This window comes from Leptopilina heterotoma, unplaced genomic scaffold, assembly GCF_015476425.1.
Source record: "Leptopilina heterotoma isolate Lh14 unplaced genomic scaffold, ASM1547642v1 Lhet_350, whole genome shotgun sequence".
NCBI lineage: Eukaryota > Metazoa > Arthropoda > Insecta > Hymenoptera > Figitidae > Leptopilina > Leptopilina heterotoma.
The window spans coordinates 916726-942979 of record NW_025111032.1 but is presented as its reverse complement, the minus strand read 5'-3'; the positions used below and the strand labels follow the sequence as shown (position 1 = coordinate 942979).

General features: G+C 19.6%; 1 protein-coding gene across 2 annotated transcripts; it reads right to left on the bottom strand.

The window, feature by feature from the left end:
• Positions 1-2650: 2650 nt before the first annotated feature.
• On the bottom strand, positions 2651-20423 carry LOC122505195 (probable cytochrome P450 301a1, mitochondrial). 2 transcript variants are annotated; one of them, XM_043616678.1, is made up of 11 exons: positions 20144-20423; positions 12070-12308; positions 11595-11784; positions 8829-8945; positions 7922-7998; positions 7169-7370; positions 6587-6749; positions 5993-6162; positions 5509-5587; positions 3381-3584; positions 2651-3042 (listed from the first exon to the last, which is right to left on the bottom strand). In XM_043616678.1, exons 1-11 carry the CDS (start codon positions 20152-20154, stop codon positions 2935-2937), a joined length of 1560 nt encoding a protein of 519 aa, XP_043472613.1. In that variant the 5' UTR covers positions 20155-20423; the 3' UTR covers positions 2651-2934. The 2 variants fall into 2 exon arrangements, with proteins under 2 accessions (XP_043472613.1, XP_043472614.1); XM_043616679.1 differs by lacking the exon at positions 20144-20423 and adding an exon at positions 19953-20088.
• Between the last annotated feature and the right edge of the window lie 5831 nt (positions 20424-26254).

Here is a 26254-nt window from a genome sequence, read left to right as displayed (position 1 = left end):
TTAATTCTAAAATCTTCGCATTATGAGAAAGTACATATTTAAATATTTCTACTTGTGTCCTTCGCCGCCAGGTGGCGAAGCATCGGCTCTCTCGATAGTGAGATGAGACTCGAGGGGTATATATTGTTGGCATTCGAATGCAGTAATTATGTCTTGAACAGAAATATTCTTACGTTATCTTTTTCCAGAAAGGGTTGATTAACTTCGACCCAACAAAAATATTCAAAAATAATTATTTACATTCATAGGTTTATTCTATTTATTTTTATTTATTTTTATTTATTTTTATTTATTTATTTCATCCGTAAAATTATTTGACTTAATTTATTTCTTTAACTTGTTTAATTATTTTTTTTTATCTTTATAATTACTTTCTTATTTTATTCACTTTCTTTTTTACGTATTTACTCTCTTTTTTTGTTATTTATTTTAATTTACTTTTTTTTTTGAATTTTCAAAAAAAAAACACTCGTGACGCATTAAATAGAAAAAAATTTCGAGTAAATTCAAAATTTACAGTTTAAAGAACACTGTTAATTTATAAAATAAATAATATAATATTTTTATAAGTGTATATTTTTTTTGAATTTTTAATTTGCTCGAGAAATTTTTCTTTTTATTTAATGAGTCACGAGGAGTGAGTGTTTTTTTAAAAATAAAAAAAAATTTAATAAAACGGAAAAAAATAATAATTAAAAAAAGTAAATTAAAAAAATAAATAAAAAAAAAATTATAAATAAAAAAATAACAATTTCTTCTAATTTTATAAAAAATGAGTAAATAAGAAAAACGTGTTTAAATAAAATTGTGTATAATAAAAAATTCTCTCTGATGTAATGAAATAAGAACATAATTTGGAATAAGAGAGAAAAATATTTTATTTGAATTAAAATAGAAAAAAATTTTTTGTTTCGTAAAAAAATATTTAATTTGCAACGAAAATAAATAACTTTATTAAATTAATGAAATAATAATTAATTTATTTATTTATTTACTTTTTTTATTTTAATTAATAATTATTTATTTATTTAATTTTTTTTTTATTTATATAATTAATGTAAAATGATTCATCGTTAGAGTAAAGAAAATAGAGAGAGAGAGAGAGAAAGAGAGACAAAGACATATGGAAATATTTCGAAATTTTTTCTTTGTATAAGAATTTAATAGTTATAAGCTTGAAGAATCAACATAATTTTTCTCTGAAAGTCGAGAGAGAGAAAATATTTTCTTTTGAACGTCATCAATTATTGCAATTGCCTTTTTTCTTTTATTTTAATGTGTACATTACCAAGACGAATTAATTTTAAAAGAAAGTTTCATTCAGATTTTTTTTTTTTTGTTTTATTTTAATTTTTATTTTGAATGAAGAAATTGAGGAAAAAAGGATTTTAACATAATGAGAGTGGATTATACAATTATATATTTTCACATATATATAGTTATTTACAGATAATTATAGTGCCCTATTTTTTAATATTATACTTATTACACGATTCCTTTTTTTCGATTCAGAGAGTGGAAAACTAAAACTATGTGATAATTTACAGTTATACAAAATTAACATATAATTTATAATACAATATTTTCTTTTATACCTCTTTTATTTTCTTTTTCTTATTTCAAAAATTTTTGTTTCTGCGCAATAATTTGTAAATTCTGCAAAATTAAATTTTTCTTTTAGTAAAATTCTTCTATATTTTTAGTAACTTTTGAAAAAGTTGTTTGAGAATTTTTCTTATTCATTTGTTTACAATTCAATTTTTCAAAATTTTAATTACAATTCGCAAATTTCATTAATTAAATATTAGAAAAAAAACTTCAAAAAAAAATAATTTCAAATAAAATTAAAAAAAACTTTTTCAAAAAAATTAATCCTTCTACAGAATTGATGAAAACTTAAAATTTTCAAAGATTTTAATATGAAATCTTTTCAAAATTCAATTATTTCTAAAAATTCACGCTATAATAATTTTAATATTCAATTATTATTATCTAAAATTCATGTTTAAATCCATATTTATTAGAAAATATTCTACGACAATTCAATTATTATTTAAATATAAAAATAAAGAATTTATTTAAAAATTGAATACCATAATAAAGAATTTTATCAAAAATTTTTTAAATAATTGAATTGTTTTGAGGAATTTAAAAAAAATAATAAAAAATAATTACATTTCTTCTGAAATTCGATAAAAATTTTATTAAAAATAATTGAAATGAGTTTTATTATTAATTATGAAAATAATTGAATTTTTAAAAAGAATTTTATCATTTATGAAGATAACAGAATTTTTTGCGAAGAAATTTATAAAAAAGAAATTATTAAATTCCCGTGAAAATTTAATTATTTATGAAAATAATTAAATGTTTCTTTTATATTTGTTTTTAAATAATTGAATTCTTTTGGTAAATTTTATTAATTAAAATCATAGATATTAAACAATCATTAAATTGAGGAAAATTTTTGAAAATAATTGAAATTTTGCCAAGCATTTTATTAAAAATTTTCAAAATAATTGAATTTCGAAGAATTACAATTTCTTTATTTATAAAAAAAAATCACAATTAAATATCATTTATTTATTTAATTTAAATTTATACAATATATTGAAAAATAATAATAGAAATGACAATTTTCTATGTTTTTCGACAATTTGTTGAATAAATTAATTTTCGCATAAATAAAATTTGGAATTTTTGATATAATTACTTTAATATACTCCCTTTCGAAATGGTAATAATTTAAATCATTCGAAACTTAGAAGTATGTAAAATCAATTGTTTTAGAAAATTTTTGTTCTAATTTTCAATTGTATTTTCTTTTTTTTCACTTTATTTTCCCGACATGAAGTGAGCAATATTTTTCTTTCCCCAAAATACTGCTTGTAGGTTGAAAATTTTTTTTATATTTAACAATAATTATTGTTATTATTATCTTTTTATAACGTTGAACTTGAGATCTCCGTCGGGCGCGTACATGAAGGTTACTTTGTACTTGAGTGGCTCGTGATGGTACTCCAATTTATAGGAACGTATCAGCTGAAATCAATTTAAAATTTAAGAAATTTTAATTTTATTTATTTTTAAATATTTATTGAACCAAATTTTATTTTTATTTGATCCAAAAATAGTTTATTTAAGACAAATAAAATGTGTATTTGTCACAGAGTTTACTAAACTATAATTTTAGTTTAAACAACAATTTTTTTTTATTTATTTATTTGGACGAAACAAACTTTATTTGAATCAACAAAAATTAATTTATGGTTTCATTTTTGGTCCCTTAGGATGAAAAATATAAAATTTGAAAAAACTTGAAAAATGGTTTTGATAAAATTTTTTTTTTTCTGATAATTGAGGAAAATTGGGAAAATTACCTTGGCGAGAAGAACTTGAATTTCGAGGTCAGCAAATCTTCGGCCCAAACACATGCGTGCTCCGTGACCGTAAGGCAGTGACGCGAAGGAATGTAATTTTTTATGCGATTCCTCTTTGAGCCATCTTGATGGCTTAAAAGACTTTGCGTCATCAACGTACTCGTCCATGTTTCCGGTCACAAGTGTCGGGAATACAACTTGAACCTATTAATGGAGAGACCAAAATTATAGTCATAGATATAATATTATATTCACAAACATTATATATAACGAGAAACTAAACTCGAAAAGAATAAGGAAAAATACAAAAAATAAAAAGGAATAAAGAAAAAAATTAAGTAAAAATATAGAAAATATAAATAATAGAGAATACAAAAAATAACTGAAGAATAAAAAACTAACTAAAGAATAACAAAAACTAACTAAGGAATACAAAAAATAATTTCAGAATACAAAAATAACTAAAGGATACAAAAATAATTAAAGAATACAAAAAATAACTAAAGAATAATAAAAATTAACTAAAGAATATAAAAAATAACTTTAGAATACAAAAATAACTAAAAAATACAAAAATAACTAAAGAATAACAAAAATAACTTCGAAATACAAAAATAACTAAAGATTAACACAAAAAAGTAAAGAATACAAAAATAACTAAAGAATACAATAATAAGTACAAACTACAAAAATAACTACGGTTTAAAAAAAATAACTAACGAATAAAAAAATAACTAAAGAATAAAAAAAATAACTTAAAAATTCAAAAATAACTAAAGAATAACAAAAATAACTTCAAAAATAAAAAAATAACTAAATATTAACACAAAGAAACTAAAGAATACAAAAATAACTTCAAAATACTAAAATAACTAAATATTAACACAAAAAAACTAAAGAATACAAAAATAACTTCAAAATACTAAAATAACTAAATATTAACACAAAAAAACTAAAGAATACAAAACTAACTAAAGAATGCAAAAATAACTAAGGAATAACAAAAAATAACTGAAGAATACAAAAAATAACTACAAAATACAAAAATAAAAAAATAAATAAAAGAAACAAAAAATAAAAAGAATACATAAAATAAATGGTAAATAGAACATAGATGAAAAAATCAAAAAATAACTACAAAATACAAAAATTACTAAAGAAAACAGAAAATAACTTCAGGTTACAAAAATAACTAAAGAATAACAAAAATAACTCTACTATACAAAAATAACTAAAGATTAACAAAAATTAACTAAAGAATACAAAAATAACTAAAGAATAAAAAAATAACTTTAAAATACAAAAATAAATAGGTAAAGAATAACAAAAATTAACTAAAGAAAACAAAAAATAACTAAAGAAAACTAAAAATAACTAAAGAATAACAAAAATTAACTAAAGAAAACTAAAAATAACTAAAGAATACAAAAATAACTAAAGAATAAAAAAATAACTTTAAAATACAAAAATAACTAGGTAAAGAATAACAAAAATTAACTAAAGAAAACAAAAAATAACTTCAGGTTACAAAATAAGTAAAGAATAACAAAAATAACTTTACTATACAAAAATAACTTCAGAAAACAAAAAATAACTTCAGGTTACAAAAATAACTAAAGAATAAAAAAAATATCTTCAAAATACAAAAATAACTAAAGTATAACAAAAATTAACTAAAGAAAACAAAAAGTAACTTCAGGTTACAAAAATAACTAAAGAATACAAAAAAACTTTGAAAACAAAAAATAACTTCAGGTTACAAAATAAATAAAGAATAACAAAAATAACTTTACTATACAAAAATAACTTCAGAAAACAAAAAATAACAAATAAAAATATTACAATTTATATCTATAAACAATAAATAATTTTAAAAAATAAATGAAACGAATAAGAAATCAAATTATATAGTAATAATGAAATATATATAAAAAATACAAAAAATAAAATAGAAAATACAGAAAGATAAAAATACAAATTAAAACCCTCAAAAACACTTGTTTGTTTAATAAAATAGTGTGATAATAATTACTAAGTTAAAAAAAATTATAAATAAATTTTAACTTAGTTAAAAAATAAGTTTTACTTATTTAATATTTTTAATACTTTTTTTAAAAAGTTTTTTTACCCCCTTTGGAACTTTGTATCCACAGATAACCGTGTCTTGTTGCATTGTTCTTCCATTCCCAATTACTGTCGAGTACATTCTATGGACAAAAAATGTAAAGAAAAATTAATTATGTGATTGTCACAGTTTATTCAACAGATAAATTTTACAAATTTTAATTTTTAATTTAAAGATTAAAAGAAAACTTGAGAAATTAAATATTTACAAATAATCAAAATATCCAGATAATTAAATTAAATGGTAAATGATTTTTAAAAAACGGCGCCAATTTTCGACCAATCAGACAATGGTTAAGGTGCATTCACATTAGCGTTCGATGGGAAAATGTTGACGAATAAGATTTAGAATTTTAAGGGATTAACCCATTTGAAAAAATATACACACAAGAAAAAAATGAATATTTATTCATTTTTCTCTTGTGTGCATATTTTTTCCAATTTAATTTAAATTTAATTAAATTTCATGAATAAAATGTTAAATTTACCTAAATACTTCTCGAATGAATCCTTTCATATAAACAATTTGATCCAAATGCTTGGATGTAAGTGGCACCGATGGATCGGGCAATATTTCCACTAATTCCCGATAAATTTTCTCCTGCTCCTCGGGTCTCGTTGCGAGTTGATAAAGAATCGAGCAAACAGCCATTGAAATCTTTCCGTGTATTTTGAATTAAAAAAAGGGAAAATTAATAAAGTAACTAATAATTCATAATTCTGTCTAAATTATTAAAATTTATTTACTTATTTTTATTTAATTACTAATTTTTATTTAAATTAGTAAAATGTTCACTAACTTGAATTAATGACTGACTCTCTTGCTTTTAAATTAGTAAATTTTACTAATAAATTAGTAGAAATTTCTATATTAGTAAAATTAGTAAAAATGTTTATTAATTTGAATTAGTGATTGATTTTTTGCTTTTGAAAAAATTAGTAATTCCAAAATTTACTAATTCTAAATTATTTTACTAATTAATTACTAGAAATTACTATTTATTAGTAAAATTTACTAACTTAAAATTTACTAATTCAAAATTTACTAATTCTAATTTATTATACTAATAAATTAGTCTTACCGTATCAATTCCAACTAAAATTAAATCTAAAGCCAGTACGTAGGCAATTTTTGGATCTGATTCCTTAGCGAGAATCCTCTCGACAAGAGACAATTCTGATTCGCTGACTGATTTCTTTTTCCTCAATCTCTCCACTGCAGCGTCTATATATTTCATGCAAACTCTAAAATAAAAATATTCATTTTTTTCTCAAGTCAACTTTTGGCAAATTTACATGATTAATGCAAAATTTATTAAATTAAATAATTCAAAATAAAATAAAAAATACAAGTACAAAGAATAAATAAAATAAATAATTAATAAAAATAAATATTAAAAATAAATATTTTGAACAAAATAGTAAAAAAATAAATAAAAACAGATAATAACAAAAAAAAGAAGAAAATAACAAAAAGAATAATAAAAAAATAATAAACAAATAAAAAAAATTAATTAATAATAAGAAAATAAAAAATACAAAGAATAGATAAACCAAATGGTAAAAGTAGTTTTTTTTTTAATAAACTAAATATTTTTTTCTAAAACTAAAAAATACGGTTCTGAACAAATTTTATTTTCCCAAAAAAATAAATTCTAACTTACTCGACGAAATAATCCATATTTCGAACGTAACGTGTCCAAAGGGGAGTGGGAATGTACCGCCAATAAGGAGCTTTTAATTCCAAAGTGGCCACATTTCGCAGAGCAAATTTAGCACCATTTATAATTTTCTGCGGTTCAGAATCGGGCGTTAAATCTTTGCCTAAACATCCAAGTCTCACATCTAAAGCAACTCTTCCAATACCTGTAAAATAAAAGTAAAAAAAATTTTTTTTTTTACTAAATTTTTTCTTAATTTTATTTCCATTTTGGGTCAAACTGAATCGACCCTTTCTGGAAAAACTTAACGTTAGGAATATTTTTCACTTCCATAACATGTTTTAACAATTTTTAATTGTTATTCTTTTAATAATATTACTAATAATAAAAATGGTAAATAATAATAATAATAAAAATAATAATAATAATAATAATAATAATAATAAAAATAATAAAAATATTAATAAATATTAATAAATATAATATCAAATAATACATAATAGAAAAATATAATAATGATTACAATTATGATAATTATAATGGCAAACTAATAGTAATACTTTTTTTTTTTTTTTTTTTTTTTTTTTTTTTTTTTTAATAGAAAAAATGTAAATTTTTAAGAATCTAGTGTTAAATCTATGGGGATGGTAAATTGTAACCTCTTGGATAATGATCATTCTGGTATTTCCAGAATATAGAAAAAAATTTCATAATATTATGAGCACATTTCATTTAGAAATTTCCTGTATTACTCACATTCAAGAGCCCATTTATGAATTTCATTTTCAAAATCTGCCGGCACCTCGTTGTTCTCGTCCTTTATCTCGTTAATTCTATATTGGAAATTAAAATTTTCTTTTAATACATCTTAATATGTATTTTTTTTTTTTTTTTTTGAAAAATATGCATATTAACAACTTTTTACTTACATCTTCAATTTTTTAATAATCTTTACTTTATAATTTTGAAACATTAAATAATTTTTTTCAAATACAATTTTAAATATAAAATATTAAAACAGGTAAAAAAACAATTTTAAATAAAGAAATATTTAAAAGAATTTTTAAATACAAAATTTTTAACATTGTTACAGAGTTAATTTAGAAATAAAAAAAAATTTAAGCTCACGAGCAACTTGCAAGTGAATTTTGAAAAAAAAATTTTAACTCCTTAAACTCAATCGGCCCATCTCGAGACTTTTAGGAACATTTTCTCTACATTATCAGATATAAAAATAAATAAAGAAAAAAATTTAAATTAATCACGTTCAAATTAAAAATATATTAAATTTTTTTATAAAAAAATAATTTTTTTTAATTAAAAATATTAAAAAATAATTTTTTTTACATTATTTAAAAGTTGTAAAAAAATATATACGTATTTAATATTTTCCTACAAAGAACTAGAGAAAAAAATATGTTTAACTGATTTTAAAGTGTCATAGAAACATTTCACGTGGAATTACCCATATACATATGTACTACATCCATATAAATTTTGGAAATTCCATGTGAAAACTGACGAATCTTCTTAAATTGACATTATTTATTTTGTTATTCTAAATATATGTGAATTTCGGAAAGAATTGAAATTTTGAAAACAATAATTATCATATTAGTCACAAATAAAATGGAAATTTCAAAAAAAACAAAATTATCTTTACCTCTCGATAAAATCGTTCGTCACAACTTCAATAGGCGTAATATATTTTCTGACAGTTTGTGGCTGAAGAATTGGTTTTTGGACTCTTGATCGAAATTCCCTCCAAGGTTCGCCATGACTGAAAACATTAAAATTAAAAATTTTTTTTTTTTGAAACTATTTTCACACGATGAAAAATAACGTATTTTTTTTATTTTACTTAAAAATCAGAATTTTGAAAAATCAAATATTCATTAAAGTAAAATGTTCATTTATTAAAATAAAAAGAAGAGTTAAGAGTGTTTAGAATCGCTGCCAAAAATATTTAAAAAATAATTAAATTAATAAAAAATTAGAAACGGAAAATTTTATAAAACAAAATGTTATTTTTTCTGCAAAAATTTGGCAATAGTTTCTTTTCGCCAAAATCAATTTTAGTAAATAACAATGTGGCAAAAAATAAATAATAATAAATAACAATTTATTTTTTTAAAACAATTTTTAAACATTTTTATTAAACAATTAATTTTTTTTTGAAAAAAAAATAAATATTCATAAATGCAAATATAAATTTACAAAACATTAAAAATTGTTTTTTCAAAATTAGGACAAATATTAAAATTCCTCACTCACACCAAATATTTTATCCTGCTAAAAGTTAAAAAAAAACTCATGAATTTTTATTTTTTTAATAAATGGAATTTTTATACATTATATTTTTCGATTTATTTAATTTTTGGTCATTTTTGACTATCACTAAAATTATTTTTACTTTTATCGTGCAAAATTAAAAAAAACTCATGACTTTTTATTGTTTTAATAAATTGAGAATTTTTATACATTATTATTTTTCGATTTTATTTTATTTTTTATTACTAAAATTATTTGTATTTTTTGTTTTATTTGAACTATTTATTTACTTTGTGCAACGAAAAATTATTATTTTTTTATTTTTTTTTGTTTTTTATTTTTTTTTATTTTTTTTTTGTTTTTTATTTTCATTTAAAAAAAAATTTTTTTTTATTCTTTTTTATTTTTTTTTCTGCACTCAGAAGGAAGAATTTCATTCCTTTTTTTTTGCTTTAACAATAATGTTTTCCTGCACAATTTTATATGCATAGTGTATACTATAGTGTGTCGTAAATAAACGTGAATGAAGTTGATTATTAAACTAAGTAGACAAATATTATGAAAAAGTTTGCGATTAAAATGTAAATATTATAGTCGAGCTGTTGTAATTTATTCATTAAAAAGATGTTAAATACCGTACGCAGCGATGAGGGAGACAAATTTCATTCGAATGGGAAAGGAGTAGTAGTCAATATTTCTCTTTTGCATAATTTATGCGTCGCGTCATCAAGGCTCTATTTGTGTATAACATACGTGAGAGTATGCAACATTCAAGTGCAACCGCTCATCTATTCATCAGATGTGAATATAAATTTATTTATATATTTACTAGGGGCACCGCCAACCCCCCTATTTTTAGGTATTTAATTTCGTTTTTTTTTTATTTTTTTTAAATTTAAATAAATTTTTTAAATATAATTTTTTTATTTTTTTAATTTAAGCAATATTCCAGTACTTTTGTACGAAAGGTTATTCATACCCGTATACATATGAAATAAATAAATAATGAAAAAAATATTTTTAAAAATTTTTAAATTAAAATTTTTTTTTTTTTATGTATTATAATTATTATAAAATTTTTAGTGTTTGATTTTATAAATTCTTAAATTGATCAATCAAAATGTATATACAGTCTTATCTTGAAGACAAATTTGCATTTAAATCAATGTATGTAACCCTTATCTTAAACTGGTTCGCCGCACTTGACAAACTACTATTGAAACACATTGCGGTTCAATCCGATACTATACTTTTATTATGTAATTAATTTTTTTCTATTTCTATTTTCACTGTCAACAAGTCATTCCCGCAAATATTTATATACTTTAATGAGAAATAAAATCGTCAACCGCACATTTTTTTTTTTTTTTTTTTTTTTAATTTTTCTTAACTATATATTTGTGATGCACTTCAATGAAAGGTAACCTAAGAAGTAAAATATTCAATATTGAATTTAGTGACCGTTTATTAATTAAATATTTTTGAGTAAAAGGCTTATCGGTCGTGTTTTTTTAAAAAGAGGTAAAAATTTATTTTTGAAAAAATGTAAAATTTCATTTTTTAAAAAATTAAAAAAAAAATTGTTTTTTTGACACAGTAATGAAAATTTTTTTTAAAAAATGAATTTTCACATTTAAAAAAAAACACGACCGAAATTCATTTTTTAAAAAATGTAAAACTAATTTTAAAAAAAAAAAAATTTTTTTACATTTTTAAAAAAAACACGACCGATAAGCCTTTTACTGAAAAATATTTTAAGGTTATGTTTGTATTGCTTTTAACTTAATTAAAAGTTTCTGTGTTTAGTTTAAATTTATAAAATTATAAAATAATTATAAAAGTTTTGAGATAAAAACGCATAAAGCAGTTATATAGAGATCAGAATTTTTGTTTTTAAAAACAAAAAAAAATTTTTTTTTTTTTTTTTTTTTTTAAATTTTGGGGTTAAATTTTGGTTTTTTTATGTTATTTCAAAACCCTGAAGTGATGGGGTTAAAATGGACTTTAGATTCGGCTTCATTAACCCTATATAAACGTGATAAATGCATTTCGCGGTGTGTATAATGAAAAATAAAGAGTACAGGGTTAAGCAAATTGAGGTTAATTGGCATTGGGATGGGTAGCCTTGAAAATATATCAAATTTATGGAAATACTTACACGCCAACGACACCGGGCAATTCGCCGAAAAATTCTTTTCTCACTTTCCCCTTGTATTTCACCAGGCACGGCATCGAAGGTCGAAATGGCGTTGGTCCCTCTTGACGATAAATTTTTTCAATCTCGTCGGCATCGTAGACGAACAGAAGATCAGGTCGTCCAATTAAACCAGTTAATCTCACAATTTTACCTTGATTTCAAAAATTTTAAAAATGAATAATAATTTTTTATACATTGGCGAATGTCATACTACATATACTACTTCTTTCAAAATCATTACGTCAATTTTAATTTTATTAAATATTTAAAAAAAAAATTTTTTTTTTTTAAATTTTTAAAATTTTAAATTTTTTAGTTTCAATTTTTGTTTTTCTACATTGCATGTAATGCAATGTGAGAGAACAAAAGTTGAAAGTAAAAAATTGACGTAATGATTTTTATTTAAAAAAAAAAAAAAAAAAAAAAAAAAACTTACCGTATTCTTGGTAAAAAATTTGAGTTATTCGAGCAGTGTCAGAAATTGTGTACTGGCCAATAACAGGAAACATTCGCCAAGTATTACCCAAAATTGGAATTGGTTTTGGGCCTGGAATTTCCTCGTAAGGCCTTATGTGATTCACTTCTTGCACATCGCTAACATCTCTAATCGAGCTAATTGCTTCGCTGCATAACGCTCTAGCTCCCACTTTATTGATTCTTAAAAGAAGCTTTAGCCTAGAGTTAAATTAACAATACACATAAAATTATTTTTTAACATATTAACAATATTATTAATTAACTATATATAACGTTATTGAAAAATAGAGTTTAAAATTTCAATCATATAGAGGGACATAGTCAAGGTCGGCCCACTTTTTGACTTATCTATCAGGCTTCGCACTCATCTATACTAAAACCTACTATTTACTACTTTTTTTACGTTGTGTTACTGTTTGCGTACTTTTTTTAGATTTCCAAAAAAATTAATTATTTAAAACAATGTTTATAAAATTCTTCGGAAGAATTCAATTATTTTCGAAAATAACAAAATTTTTCTCACAGAAATTCAATTCTTTTTGAACATTTTAATAAAATTTTTCGAAATAATTCAATTTTTTTTATAAATAATAAAATTCTTCTCAAAAAATCAATTTTTTAAAAAAATTTTTAACAAAATTTTTAGCCACTATTCAATTATTTACAAAAAAAATAGAATTTTTTTTTACAAGAATTCAATTATTTTTAAATGTTTTAATAAAATTGTTCGAAAGAAATCAAGTATTTTAAATATAATTTTAATTAAATTTTTTTTTTGAAATAATTCAATTATTCTTTCAGATTTTAATAAAATTATTCTTTATAATTCAATTATATTCTTGAAAATTCAATTATTTCCAAAAAAAAAAAAATTTTAATAATATAATTCACAAAAATTCAATTATTTTCATAAAAAAACAAAATTATTTCCGAAAATTCAATTATTTTCATAAAAAATAAAATTATTTCCGAAAATTCAATTATTTTCATAAAAAATAAAATTATTTCCGAAAATTCAATTATTTTCATAAAAAACAAAATTATTTCCGAAAATTCAATTATTTTCATAAAAAACAAAATTATTTCCGAAAATTCAATTATTTTCATAAAAAACAAAATTATTTCCGAAAATTCAATTATTTTCATAGAAAACAAAATTATTTCCGAAAATTCAATTATTTTGAGGCATTTTAATAAAATTTTTTGCAATAATTCAATTATTTTCATAAATAATAAAATTATTTTCAGGAATTCAATTATTTTGAAAAATTTTAATAAAATTCTTTACAACTATTCAATTATTTTCGCATAAATAATAAAATTCATCGCAGGATTTCAATTATTTTTAATACAATTTTACAGGAATTGATAAAAAAAAATGTAATTATTCTTAAAAATTTCATTTCAATTCCTCGAAAAAATCAATTATTTAAAAAAAATGTTTTTTTTTAAATTCTTTAGAAGAATTTAATTATTTACAAAAATATTAGAATTTTTGCACAGGAATTCAATTCTTTTTAAACATATATTTTAATAAAATTTTTTGCAATAATTCAATTATTTTCATAAATAATAAAATTCTTCTCAAAAATTCAATTATTTTTTAAAATCTTAACAAAATTTTTAGCCACTATTCAATTATTTACAAAAATATTAGAATTTTTCACAGGAATCCAATTATTTTCAAATATTTTTATAAAATTGTTCGAAAGAAATCAATTATTTTAAATATAATTTTAATTCATTTTTTTTTTTTTTTTTTAAATAATTCAATTATTCTCTATAATTCAATTATTTACATAAATAATTCTTCGCAAGAATTCAATTATTAAAGATAAATATATAATAAAATTATTTCCGAAAATTCAATTATTTTGAGGCATTTTAATAAAATTCTTTGCAAAATTCAATTATTTTTATAAATTGACAATATTCACAACAAGAATTCAATTATTTTTAAAAGTAATAAATTTTTTCATACAAATTAAATTATTTAAAAAAAATTCTAATAAAATCTTTCGCATGAATTCAATTATTTTCATAAATAATAAAATGCCTTTTAGGAATTCAATTATTTAAAAAAAAAATTTGTAACAATCATCGTAAGAAATAAATTTTTTTCATGAATAAAAAAAATTTCTCAGGAATTAAATTATTTAAATTAGAATTTGCATAAAATTAGTCAAAAGAAGTCGATTATTTAAAATTTTTTATAAAATTCTTCGCAAAAATTAAATTTTTTTTTTATAAATATAATTCTTTCATGAATAATAAAATTCGTTGCAGGAATTGAATTTATTAGCAAGGATAAGAAAGAAGTAAATATTTTTGATGAAAATGAGGAAAAAAGTCAGGAACATAATAAATTGATTAGTTTATAATAGTTTTAAAATGAAAAAAGTGGTAAGGATTTAAAAAAAATGTAGTCAAGGTTGGCCCTTATTGTCAAGGTCGGCCCATGTTTGAAATTCATATTAAAAATTATAACATTGTTACTATTTTATTTTATTTTCACTATTTATTAATATTATTAATTTCACTACTTTATTTTTCTTACTTTTATTATTATTATTTTACAATTTTTTTTTATTTATTTTTTTATTTTTATAATTATTATTTTATTAGAAAATAATTTTCCTGTCTTATCGTGTTTTGAACACAGTGTCTTATAATTTACAAAATTTCTAAACTTTTTTTCGGCCGCATATATTAATTAGGAATTAAAATTTTATGCATCAATGGCCCACCAGATCGAATTCCTTGTCTTTCTAACGGTTCTGATTTCTGAATACACATATTATTCGAGGATCGTTTCGCAAATTTTATTTCCTAGAAATATTTGACCTGTATTTTTTTAAAATCACGTTTATCCTACTTACTATTTTATTTGTTTTTTTCCCAATTACACCGTTTTTTATTCCACCTTATTTTCTAATTTATTATTTAATTTTTATTTCTGTAAATTGTATTAAAAAAAAAATTTTTTTACCTTTTTTTATTTTTTAGATAGAATTTTTATTTAATTTTTAGATAAGTATAGAAATTTTATTATTTATGTATAGTTTTTGTAAATATTTATTAATTTTATATGCATACACTTGGCTGTAATTTTATATTTATTTTCATTTTATTTCTCATACAACTTTCGTTTTTTCTTTCTCATTTTTCCCAATATTTGCATTTTCCAATAAACTTTCCCTGAATATGAATTTATTTACGATTCACTAAATATACAAAACTTGGGAAAAAAAACAAAAAAGTGATATATATGGTAAATTTAAAATTAACTTTTTTTACAGAAAAATCATTTTAAAAATTTTTTTTTTTTTTTTTTTAAGAATAGACGGGAAGTGAAGAAAAATTTTCATCTCACAATTATTTTTACCTTGGCATACATTCTTTATGCGCGCGTTATAAATTTTTCATTTCTCAAACTGTAATCATTCAATAATTATGAGGAGAAAGTGTTTGGAGTTTTCAAGTGTACCGCACAATCTCAATATGTGCGTTAGAGTTAATTTTATTCTGTTCGTGTATATATATATTTATATTTTCATTGTTGTAAAAAATTTACGATGAAAAGTAAAAAAAAAAAAAAAAAACAAAGATTAACGAAGCACAAATGACCATTGTATATGTATTTTTATTATAGTATGACAATTCTTAAGAGAATTTTTTCAAATGCCTTTTATTTACATTCTAAAATCGTATTCAATAAAAAAAATTTTAATTAAATTAAAAAAAAAAATTTTTTTTTTTTTAAATTTTTTTTTAAAAAAAAACTTTTTTTGAAAATGAAAATTTCTTTTTATAAAGAAATTTTCATTTTTTACTCGCTTATATTTATATTTTCTGTGTATAAAAATTAAAAAATAGAATAGTTTTTGAGTTTCATTGTTTGGGAAGTTAGAAGAACCGTAAATTTTACAGAACAGTTTAGAAATAATTTAAAATTAACAAAAATTAAAAAAAAAAATAAAATTTTTTTTTAAAGTCAAAAATAATTAAAATAAAAAAAATGTTTTAAATTAAAATTGTTATCAATTATTATTTATTATTAACGATTTTTCGTAGGCATTATTTAAAATAAAATAGTTCAATATGCGCGCATCATTTTGTCAGAGATTCAATTCGTATCAGTTCGTATTGATTGAAAAAAAGTTATTGTAAAAGCACCCTAATTTAAATTATGCGTGACTTCCCCACCCTGTACTACAAAAGTTCTTCCCCTGTCTTCCCCTTTGTTTCTTGAACGACGCGACGCTTGCAAGACGTTTGTTAAAAAAATAATTATTTTTTCCAATGTGACATTAATTTGGAAATTGTCGCCAGTGATAAAAAAATTTTATAAAAAAAAAAGATCACAAACTTGGCAACAACGAAAAGTGACGAAAAGTTAAAAGAAAGGCTCATTATTGGTAAAAATAAGAAGAGACTGAGAAAGTTAGGTTAGGTTACACCAAAGTTTGCAAACGTCTGAATTTTCATTAAATAAATATTTATTTTCGATTTTAAGAGATCTCGATTTTAAATTTAAATAAATAAAAAAAAAATTGATATTTTTTTATTTTCTTAAATTTAAAATCGAAAATAAATAAATACTGTAATATTGTTATTGTACCAGCACTTAAAAAAATTATAACTGCCTCAAATAACCGATTTCTTAAAGAAAAAAACCATAAACAAAAAAAGGACAATCTTAATTAAAATAAGTATAACTTTACAGCCATAAAAATGCTTAAAAACGCGTCTATTGAGTTTTTTAACGAAGCATTTCACCTCTGTAAGTGAGCAAGCGAGTGCGGCTCATTTATTTGAAGCGGTTTTCTTATTTCATTGTCGATCATAGTGTTGTCGTGATTGCTTCCTACAATTAGTTTGTTTTCTTCTTTGTACTTTTTTCATCATTCCACAACAAGCAACATCAACCACAATAAGTTAAACATATTCTTTATATGCCAATAATTTAAAAAAAAAAAAAAAAAATTTTTAAGCAACATACATGCAGTAACTGAGCAGATATTTTAAATCTTTTTTTTCTTAACTTTCTATATACGCATAAATCAAATAAATTTAATTACAAAAAATTAAAATTAACATTTTGCTAAGTATTTTTTAATTAAAATGTTAATTTTTTTTCTCATTCAGACGTTAATTTTCAAAATATGCAATATGTATTAATATTAATAGCGCATTATAAATTATACTAAAATTATTTATATTACATTCTAACTTTTAGTACCTATCGATTTCGTAAGGCAATATGTTGAAAATAAAAAAGTTATGATAGTAAAAATAAAAATAAAAATATTAATAATAGTTACAACATAGTTGTTTGATGTTAATTGTTATTTGTTTCTTATAACTTTTTTAATAATTTTTCTTTTCAAATATTTTCAATTTTAAAATGAATGTGTTGAAAATCATTAATTAAAATCATTAATCATTAATTGTTGCAAAGAAATTTATCAAAAAATTTGATAATAATTGCGAATTACTTCAAAGAATTTTATCATTTAAGAAAATAATTGAATTCTCGCGAAGAATTTTGTTAAAATATTTGAAAATTCTAATTAAATTCTTTTTGAAGCATTTCTTTGATTTTTTTTTAATAATGGAGTTTCTTTAATAATTTTTTATTCAAATTTTTGAAAATAATAATTGAATTTTATGAAGAATTTCTTTTAAGTTTTTAAAATAATCGTTTTCGTTAATAATTGAAATTAAAATTTAATTATTGAATTTTATTAAAATTTTAGATAATAATTGAATTTTTCGAAAAATATTTAAAAAATTAAGAAAAAAATTGAATTCTTTCATGAAATTTTATTAAAACTGTATTAAAAATTTAAAAATAATTGAATTTTTGCAAAGAATTTATTAAATTTTTAGAAAATAATTGTATTTGTTCGTGAAATTTTATATTAAAATTTATTTCAAAATAATTGAATTATGTCAAAGAATTTTATTATTTATAAATATAATTCAATTGTTTTGCAGGATTTATTGAAATTTTAGAAAATAATTGAATTTTTTCGTAAAATTTATTAAAATTTTAGCTAAAATAATTGAATTCTCTTGAATTTAAAAAAAAATAATTGAATTTTTGCAAAGATTTTATAATGAATTAAAAAAATTGAATTCTTCCGTGAAATTTTTTTTGTAAATAATGGAATTTTTGTAAAGAAGTTTACTTTATTTATAAATATAATTGAATTGTTTTGAAAGATTAATTAAAATTTTTAAAAATGTTTGAATTTTTTTCGAAAAATATTTTAAAAATTCAAAAAAAATTGAATTCTTTCATCAAATTTTATTAAACCTTATTAAAAATAATTGAATTTTTGCAAAGATTTTATAATGAATTAAAAAAATTGAATTCTTTTGTGAAATTTTTTTTGAAAATAATTGAATTTTTGCAAAGAATTTTACTATTTATTATAATATAATTGAATTGTTTTGAAGAATTTATTTTAAAATTTTATTAAATAATTGAAATTTTGGAAAAATATTTTAAAAATTAAGAAAAAATTTGAATTCTTTCATGAAATTTTATTAAAATTGTATTAAAAATAATTGAATTTTTTCCCAAAGATTTATTAAAATTTTAGAAAATAATTTTATTCGTTCGTGAAATTTTATATTAAAACTTTTGTTTAAAAATAATTTAATTTCGGCAAAAAATGTTACTACTTATAAAAATAATTGAATTTTTCCGAAGAATATGTGATTATTTATGAAAATAATTGAATTCTTGGGAAGAATTTTATTAAAATTTTTGAAATTTATAAACAAGAATAATTAATTAGAAAATCAGTTAATAATTGAATTTTTTTTTTAAAGTAAAGTTTGAATCCGAAATTATTTAAAAATTCAGATTTGATAATAAAAAATTTTGTAATTTGCATAATAATAATTGTTTTGAAGGATAATTAAAATTTTAGAAAATAATTGAATTATTTGGAAAATTATTTTAAAAATTAAAAAAAAATTGAATTCTTTCATGAAATTTTATTAAAACTGTATTAAAAATAATTGAGTTTTTGCAAAGAATTTTACTATTTATTAATAAAATTGAAATTTTTTTGAAAAATTTATCAAAATTTTAGAAAATAATTGAATTCTATTGAAGTTTTTTGATAACGAATTAAAGAAAAAAATTGAATTCTTTCATGAAATTTTTTTAAAACTCTATTAAAGAAAATTGAATTTTTGCAAAGAATTTTACTATTTATTAATATAATTTAAATTTTTTTCGAAGAATTTATTAAAATTTTAGAAAATATAATTGAATTCTATTTAATTTTCTTTATAACGAATTAAGAAAAAAATTGAATTCTTTTGTTAATTTTTTTTTTTTTGTTAATATAATTGAATTTTCGCAAATAATTTTATTATTTTTTATAAATATAACTAAATTGTTTTGCAGGATTTTTGAGATTTTAGAAAATAATTGAATTTTAATGAATTTTTTTGATAACGAATTAAAGAAAAAAATTGAATTCTTTCATGAAACTTTATTAAAAAACTGTGTAGGTATTAAAAATATTAAAGGTGAAAGAAGTTAACAATTTTAAAAATAATTTATTTATTATTAAAAATAATTGAATTTTTTCGAAGAATTTATTAAACTTTTAGAATTTAATTGAATTCCATTGAATATTTTAAAAAATAATAGAATTTTCCCAAAGATTTTGTAATGAATTAAAAAAAATTGAGAGAACTTGTTCTATAATCCGCTAAAAGTAAAAAAAAAAAGTACACGAATTTTGAAAAGTATTTTCCATTTTTGCTTTTGAAAAATTGACTAGATCCTATCAGGTGAAGTAAACACACACACACCCTTTTTCTTCAGTTTGTTTACTTTTCTTCAACTACATCTAATTGACAGAAAGATAAAAAAAAAAAATTCGAAAGAAAGAAAAAAATGGTGAATTGTAAGGATCACTTTCTCGTGCAGTAGACGCTGTTTATTTAGGATCTCAACAATAGAGAGAAACTCAAGAAATTAGAAATAGACATCGAAACTTAACTGTAACACCATCTCGTCCTGTGAGATACAAGAAAAAAGTAAAAAAAAAAAAATTAACTAAATGACATTTATAACATTCAAAACAGAATTATAAAATTGTAAAAAAAAAAATTTCACTTTTAAAAAATAGATAAAAAAAAATTTTCCCTTTTCTTTTGGAATTTCACATTCACTATACTACTATTTTATTGAAGATACCGCGCGCAAAGTAGCATATCGGATGCACTCGCGTTAACTTTAACAACACAAGAGTTTAGAGACTGGAAAAAGGTCTTCACGTATCCCCTACTATTCACATTCTCTTCCCACCTCAAAGCAGTTTCAATTCTCATCACATTTTCTCTGGTCTGTGACCTAGAACCTGATCAAAATTTCAAACGGTCCTGGTTTGTCTATTACAATGTTGGGGAAATTTGATTTCGTTGTTGATGATGTTGTGGTTATATTGTGGACATATACAGAAATGAATGCAACGCGAGGAGTAATAGAGGCATAAACACATAAATTATTTTACTGTCCTTTGATAATTGAATTTTATAATGATTTTAATCTAATGGTAGAAATTATTGCGCATTTCAGTTTAGTAATACTTATAATGTCTAGAATAATTTTTATAAACTTTTTTTTTTTTTTTTTTTTAAATAGTTAAAATTTACTTCGGACATTCAAAAACTGAATTAATAATATTCTACCAAGTAGAAAGTGTGGATTCGTTTTGACATTTAAACAAATAAGGATTTTAATCATTTTTATAGTTGCCACAGGTCAGGAAAATCAGAAAAAAGTCAGGGATTTTTTTTTAAAGAATATTATACTGGAAGGAAATTAAATTTTTAGAATTTATAGGAAAATTCTGAATTTTTGTGACTATTTTTTTTGCCTCATAAACTATTAAATTATTATGCAAATGACAACATTTTTTATTATCAAATATGAATTTTTGAATAAAAGATTCAAACTTTTAAAAAAATTCAATTAACAACTGATTTTCTAATTAATTATTCTTGTTTATGAATTTCAAAAATTTTAATAAAATTCTTCACAAGAATTCAATTTTGTTTTAATTTTTAAAATAATTTTCCAAAAAATTCAATTATTTTCTAAAATTTTAATTATCCTTCAAAACAATTATTATTATGCAAATTATACAAAATTTTTTATTATCAAATCTGAATTTTTAAATAATTTCTGATTCAAACTTTACTTTAAAAAAAATTCAATTATTAACTGATTTTCTAATTAATTATTCTTGTTTATAAATTTTAAAATTTTAATAAAATTCTTCACAAGAATTCAATTATGTTCATAAATAATAAGATTTTCTTCGGAAGAATTCAATTATTTTTATAAATGGTAAAATTTTTTGCCAAAATTCAATTATTTTTTTTTTAAATTCAACAGAATTCAATTATTTTCTAAAATTTTAATAAAATCTTTGAAAAAATTCAATTATTTTTTTTTTTAAATTCAATTGAATTCAATTATTTTCTAAAATTTTTATAAATTCTTCGAAAAAATTCAATTATTTTTAATACAGATTTAATAAAATTTCATGAAAGAATTCAATTTTTTTTCTTAATTTTTAAAATACTTTTTTCGAAAAAATCCAATTATTTTCTCAAATTTTCATAAATTGTTCAAAACAAATCAATTATATTTATAAATAGTAAAATTCTTTGCGAAAATTGAATTAGTTTTTTAAAAAAATTTAATAGAATTCAATTATTTTCTAAAATTTTTATAAATTCTTCGAAAAAATTTCAATTATTTTCTAAAGTTTCAATAAATTTTTCAAAAAAATTTCAATTATATTAATAAATAGTAAAATTCATTGCCAAAATTCAATTATTTTTAAACAAAATTTTAATATAAAATTTCACGAACGAATTACAAAAATTTTAATAAATCCTTGGGAAATAATTCAATTATTTTTAATAGGTAGGTACATAGTTTTAATAAAATTTCATGAAAGAATTCAATTTTATTCTTAATTTTTAAAATATTTTTCGAAAAAATTCAATTATTTTCTAAAATTTTAGAAATTGTTCAAAATAATTCAATTTTATTTATAACTAGTAAAATTCTTTGCAAAAATTCAATTATTTTCAAAAAAATTTCACGAAAGAACTCAATTTTTTAAAATTTGTTATTATAAAATATTTCAAAAGCATTCAATTATTTTCTAAAATTTTAATAGATCCCTTGAAACAATTTAATTTTATTTCTAAATAGTAAAACTTTTTCCAAAAATTCAATTATTCTTACAAAAATTTTAATAATTTTATGAAAGAATTCAATTTTTTTTCAATTTTAATAATATTTTACGAGAAAAAATTCAATTATTTTCTAAAATTTTAACAACATTTCATGATAATATTCAATTTTTAAAAAATTTTTAATAATATTTTTCGAGAAAAAATTCAATTAATTTTAAAAATTTTAATAATTCCTTCAAATAATTCAATTATTACATTTATAAATAGTAGAATTCTTATCAAAAATTCAATTATATTCAAAACAATTTCAAAAAAAAAAAATCAATTATTAAAAAATTTTTAATATTTTTTTAAAAAAATTAAATTATTTTTTTAAATTTTAGTAAATTTTTCGAAACAATAAATTCAATTATATTTATAAATAGTAAAATTCTTTGCAAGAATCCAATTATTTTCAAACATTTTTAATAAAATTCTACCCAAACATTAAATTATTTTCATAAATATAATAAAAATTTCACAGAAATTCAATTCAAATTTTTTATAAAATTCTTCACTCAATAATTCAATTATTTTCATAAATAAATTATAAAAAATTTTACATGGATTCCATAATTTTTATAAATAATAAAATTCTTTTTAGGAATTTCCTCGAAAAATGTAATTATTCTTAAAAATGTTATTAAAATTCGTCCAGAGAATTTAACTTTCAAAAAGTTTTTAATAAAATTCTTTATGAGAATTATATATTTTTAAAAAACATTCAGTTATTTAATAAATTATTTATTTTTGTATTTAAGTAGGTAATTGAATTCTTGCAGAATTTTCTAATAAAAATTGATTTGAAAATAAATTTTAAAATTTTAGATAATTATTTAACATTAAAAGAATAATTATAGCCTGAATTTTTAGAAATAATTAAATTTTCAAAATGTTTTAAATTAAAATCTTTGAAAATTCAAATTTTTCATACTTTTCACTAACAATATTAATTTTTCGGAAGAGTTTAATTAAATGTTCAATGTTAAATGTTTTTTAAAACTTCCAAATCCCATAAATTTGGTATTTTTTAAGACTTACAGTAAAAATATATTTAAAATAATATCAATTATTGAAAAATTAAATCTCCAAAATGATGTCAAAATTTTTGAAAATCACAACTTTACCGTCGAATAATATGTGAAAAATAATATTTTAAACTGAAATAATAAAATTAATAAGCAAAAATTCAGTGAAACGTGGCAACATTGCATTTTTTCGAATTCCATATGTCATTTCGTGCCGAATTTTAAGCTTTAGATAAATTGATTTTTTCACCAAAGGGGAAATATAATTATTTCCAAAATCGTTAAATGTTGATTTTATATTTAAAATACAAAAAATAAATTAAAAAAAATAAGTATTATAGTAAAAATATGAAATTAACCTTATTTTTATCATTTACTATTTTTTTATGAAAATATGAATATAAAATTTATTTATTTCAATTATTTCATATTCTGAAATTAAAATTTTAGAGAATGTAAAATTAATTTTTAATATGAATTAAAATTATTTAATTTTGCATTATTACGGAAAAAAATTAAGTAACTTATTGAAATTAAAAATTTGAAATTAAAAAAAAAATAATGTGAAAGAAAGAAAGAATGCGTCATTGAAAATTAAAATTTAATAAATGATTAAAAAATAATGGTATAATGATTTTATAACAACTTTTAATAATATACTAGCTTTTTTGTAAAAAGTCAATTTGCGGCACCTTCGTCTTTAAAATTTACCGAAGCCGAAGCAGTCAAATTATATGCGTTAAACTTCCATTAAATATGAATTTGAGTGAATATTGTTTTAAATTATTAACTGAATTTTTCTAATAGTTAAAAAAAAAAAAAAATAGAAATGGAAAGAATTTTTCAAAAATATGTTAGAAATGGTTAAAAAAATGGTTAAAATGTATAACAAATACAAAATGTCCTGTAAAACGTGACAAGAAAAAACTAGAACATAGAACGGTATATTTTTGAGTATAAACTACTTTACATGGCATTGAATTGCTTTTGTAATGCGGTATAAATGCCTTGCATGGCAAATTAATTCGAAAAATGAAACCCAAACTACTTTTTTGTACGAATAAGTATATTTTTATTTCCTGACATTAAGTTGAATTATTTTTTACGTGATGTCCAATTCCTTATTTTCAAAAAAAAAAAAAGAATCGATTCGAAATTTGTTATTTTTGTATACCTAAATAATTATTATTTAAAAAAAAAAATCGTAGATACAAAAAATAAAAAAATCTCTAAATGAGAAAGTATCAAAAAAAGACAAAGAAAAATAAATAAATTTTTTTTTTTTACGAAAAAAAAATTTATTTATTTTTTTTGTCTTTTTTTGATACTTTCTTTAATTATTAATAATAAATAATAAGAATAATAAATTCTCTATTAATTAAATAAACATCTCTATAATCTAAAAAAATTTATAAAATTTTTTTTTTTTTTTTTTTTTTTTTTTAAATTTCCACCCCGTTGAATGAAAACAAAGAAAAGCGCTAAAGTTGAAAGAAGAAATTGAGACAAAAAGAAAACCAGAAACTTAATTATCTTCAGTTATGTAATTTTCCACTTTTTCAGAATTTAAACCAGTTTGACAAATATGTCAGTATAGTGATTCCAAGGTTGTCAATGTATAGACTAAAAGTTTTTCCATGCAATACAACTCGACAAAATGGGACATTATTTCTCAATTGAATGTATTACTTCTTACTATTAAATCTGCTATTAAAACATCATTTTATTAGATGTAGCTATACATTTTTTCTTCTTAAACTTACGCTACGTTTTAGTTATTTAGATCAAGTTTCCTAACTCTTTGTTACTTATTATATAGTAATTAGAATATATTTTTATATTTATTGCATGTCAATAGCATCGCTAAGATTATTTTCAATCAAGAAAAACACGCTATGTTTTTTTTTTTTTTTTTTTCTTTTGCATTTCTTTTCAATTGCTCTGCGTCGTTGACATTGCTTTTTTCGAAATCATTCCATGAAACCTGTCGGAATGCAACTCGATTTTTTTAAAAATTTTATTACAATAAAAGAAAACAATAATTGCAGAAATTCAATTATGTTCAAAATTTTTTTTTTGAATTCTCGTCAAACTTTCAATAATCTTTATAAATAATAAAATTCTTCTTCGCAATTCAATTAATTTCGCAAAAATTTTAATACAATATCAAAATTTTAATTATTTTCAAAAATTTTCCTCAATTTAATGATTTTCAATATCAATTTATAATAATAAAAAAAAAAAAAAAAAAAAAAAAAAAAAAAATTTGATAACATTTTTTAAAAGAATTCAATTAATTAAAAGAAATTTTAATACAATTTCTACGCAAACATTAAATTATTTTCATAAAATAATAAAAATTTCAGAGAAGTTCAATTCTTTATAAATTTTTTATACATTTCTTCGCAATCATTCAATAATTATTTTCATAAAGTATAAAATTTTTAACACGGATTCAATTATTTTCGTAAATAATTAAAATTCTTTTTAGGAATTTAATTATTTTTATAAATATTAAAATTCATTGCAGGAATTTCAATTATTAAAAGTAAAATGTTCATAAGAATTATTATATTTCAAAAAAATTAATTACCTAAAACAATGTTTATAAAATTCTTATAAAGAATTCAATTATTAAAAAAAAATTTTTTATAGAAATTCAATTATTTTTGAAAATTTTAATAAAATTCTTTGCAACTAGGATTCAATTATATTCATAAATAATAAAATTTTCTTCAGGAATTCAATTATTATAAAGATAAATTACAAAATTATTCCCGAAAATTCCATTATTTTGAGACATTTTAATAAAATTCTTTGCAAAATTCA

Excerpts from the sequence above, each read along its gene's own strand:
- LOC122505195 (XM_043616678.1), bottom strand. Across the intron at positions 8,946-11,594 it reads TTGCCCGGTGTCGTTGGCGT|TCATGGCGAACCTTGGAGGG; the intron begins GTAAGTATTTCC and ends TAATGTTTTCAG. Across the intron at positions 3,585-5,508 it reads GATACAAAGTTCCAAAGGGG|GTTCAAGTTGTATTCCCGAC; the intron begins GTAAAAAAACTT and ends CTCCATTAATAG.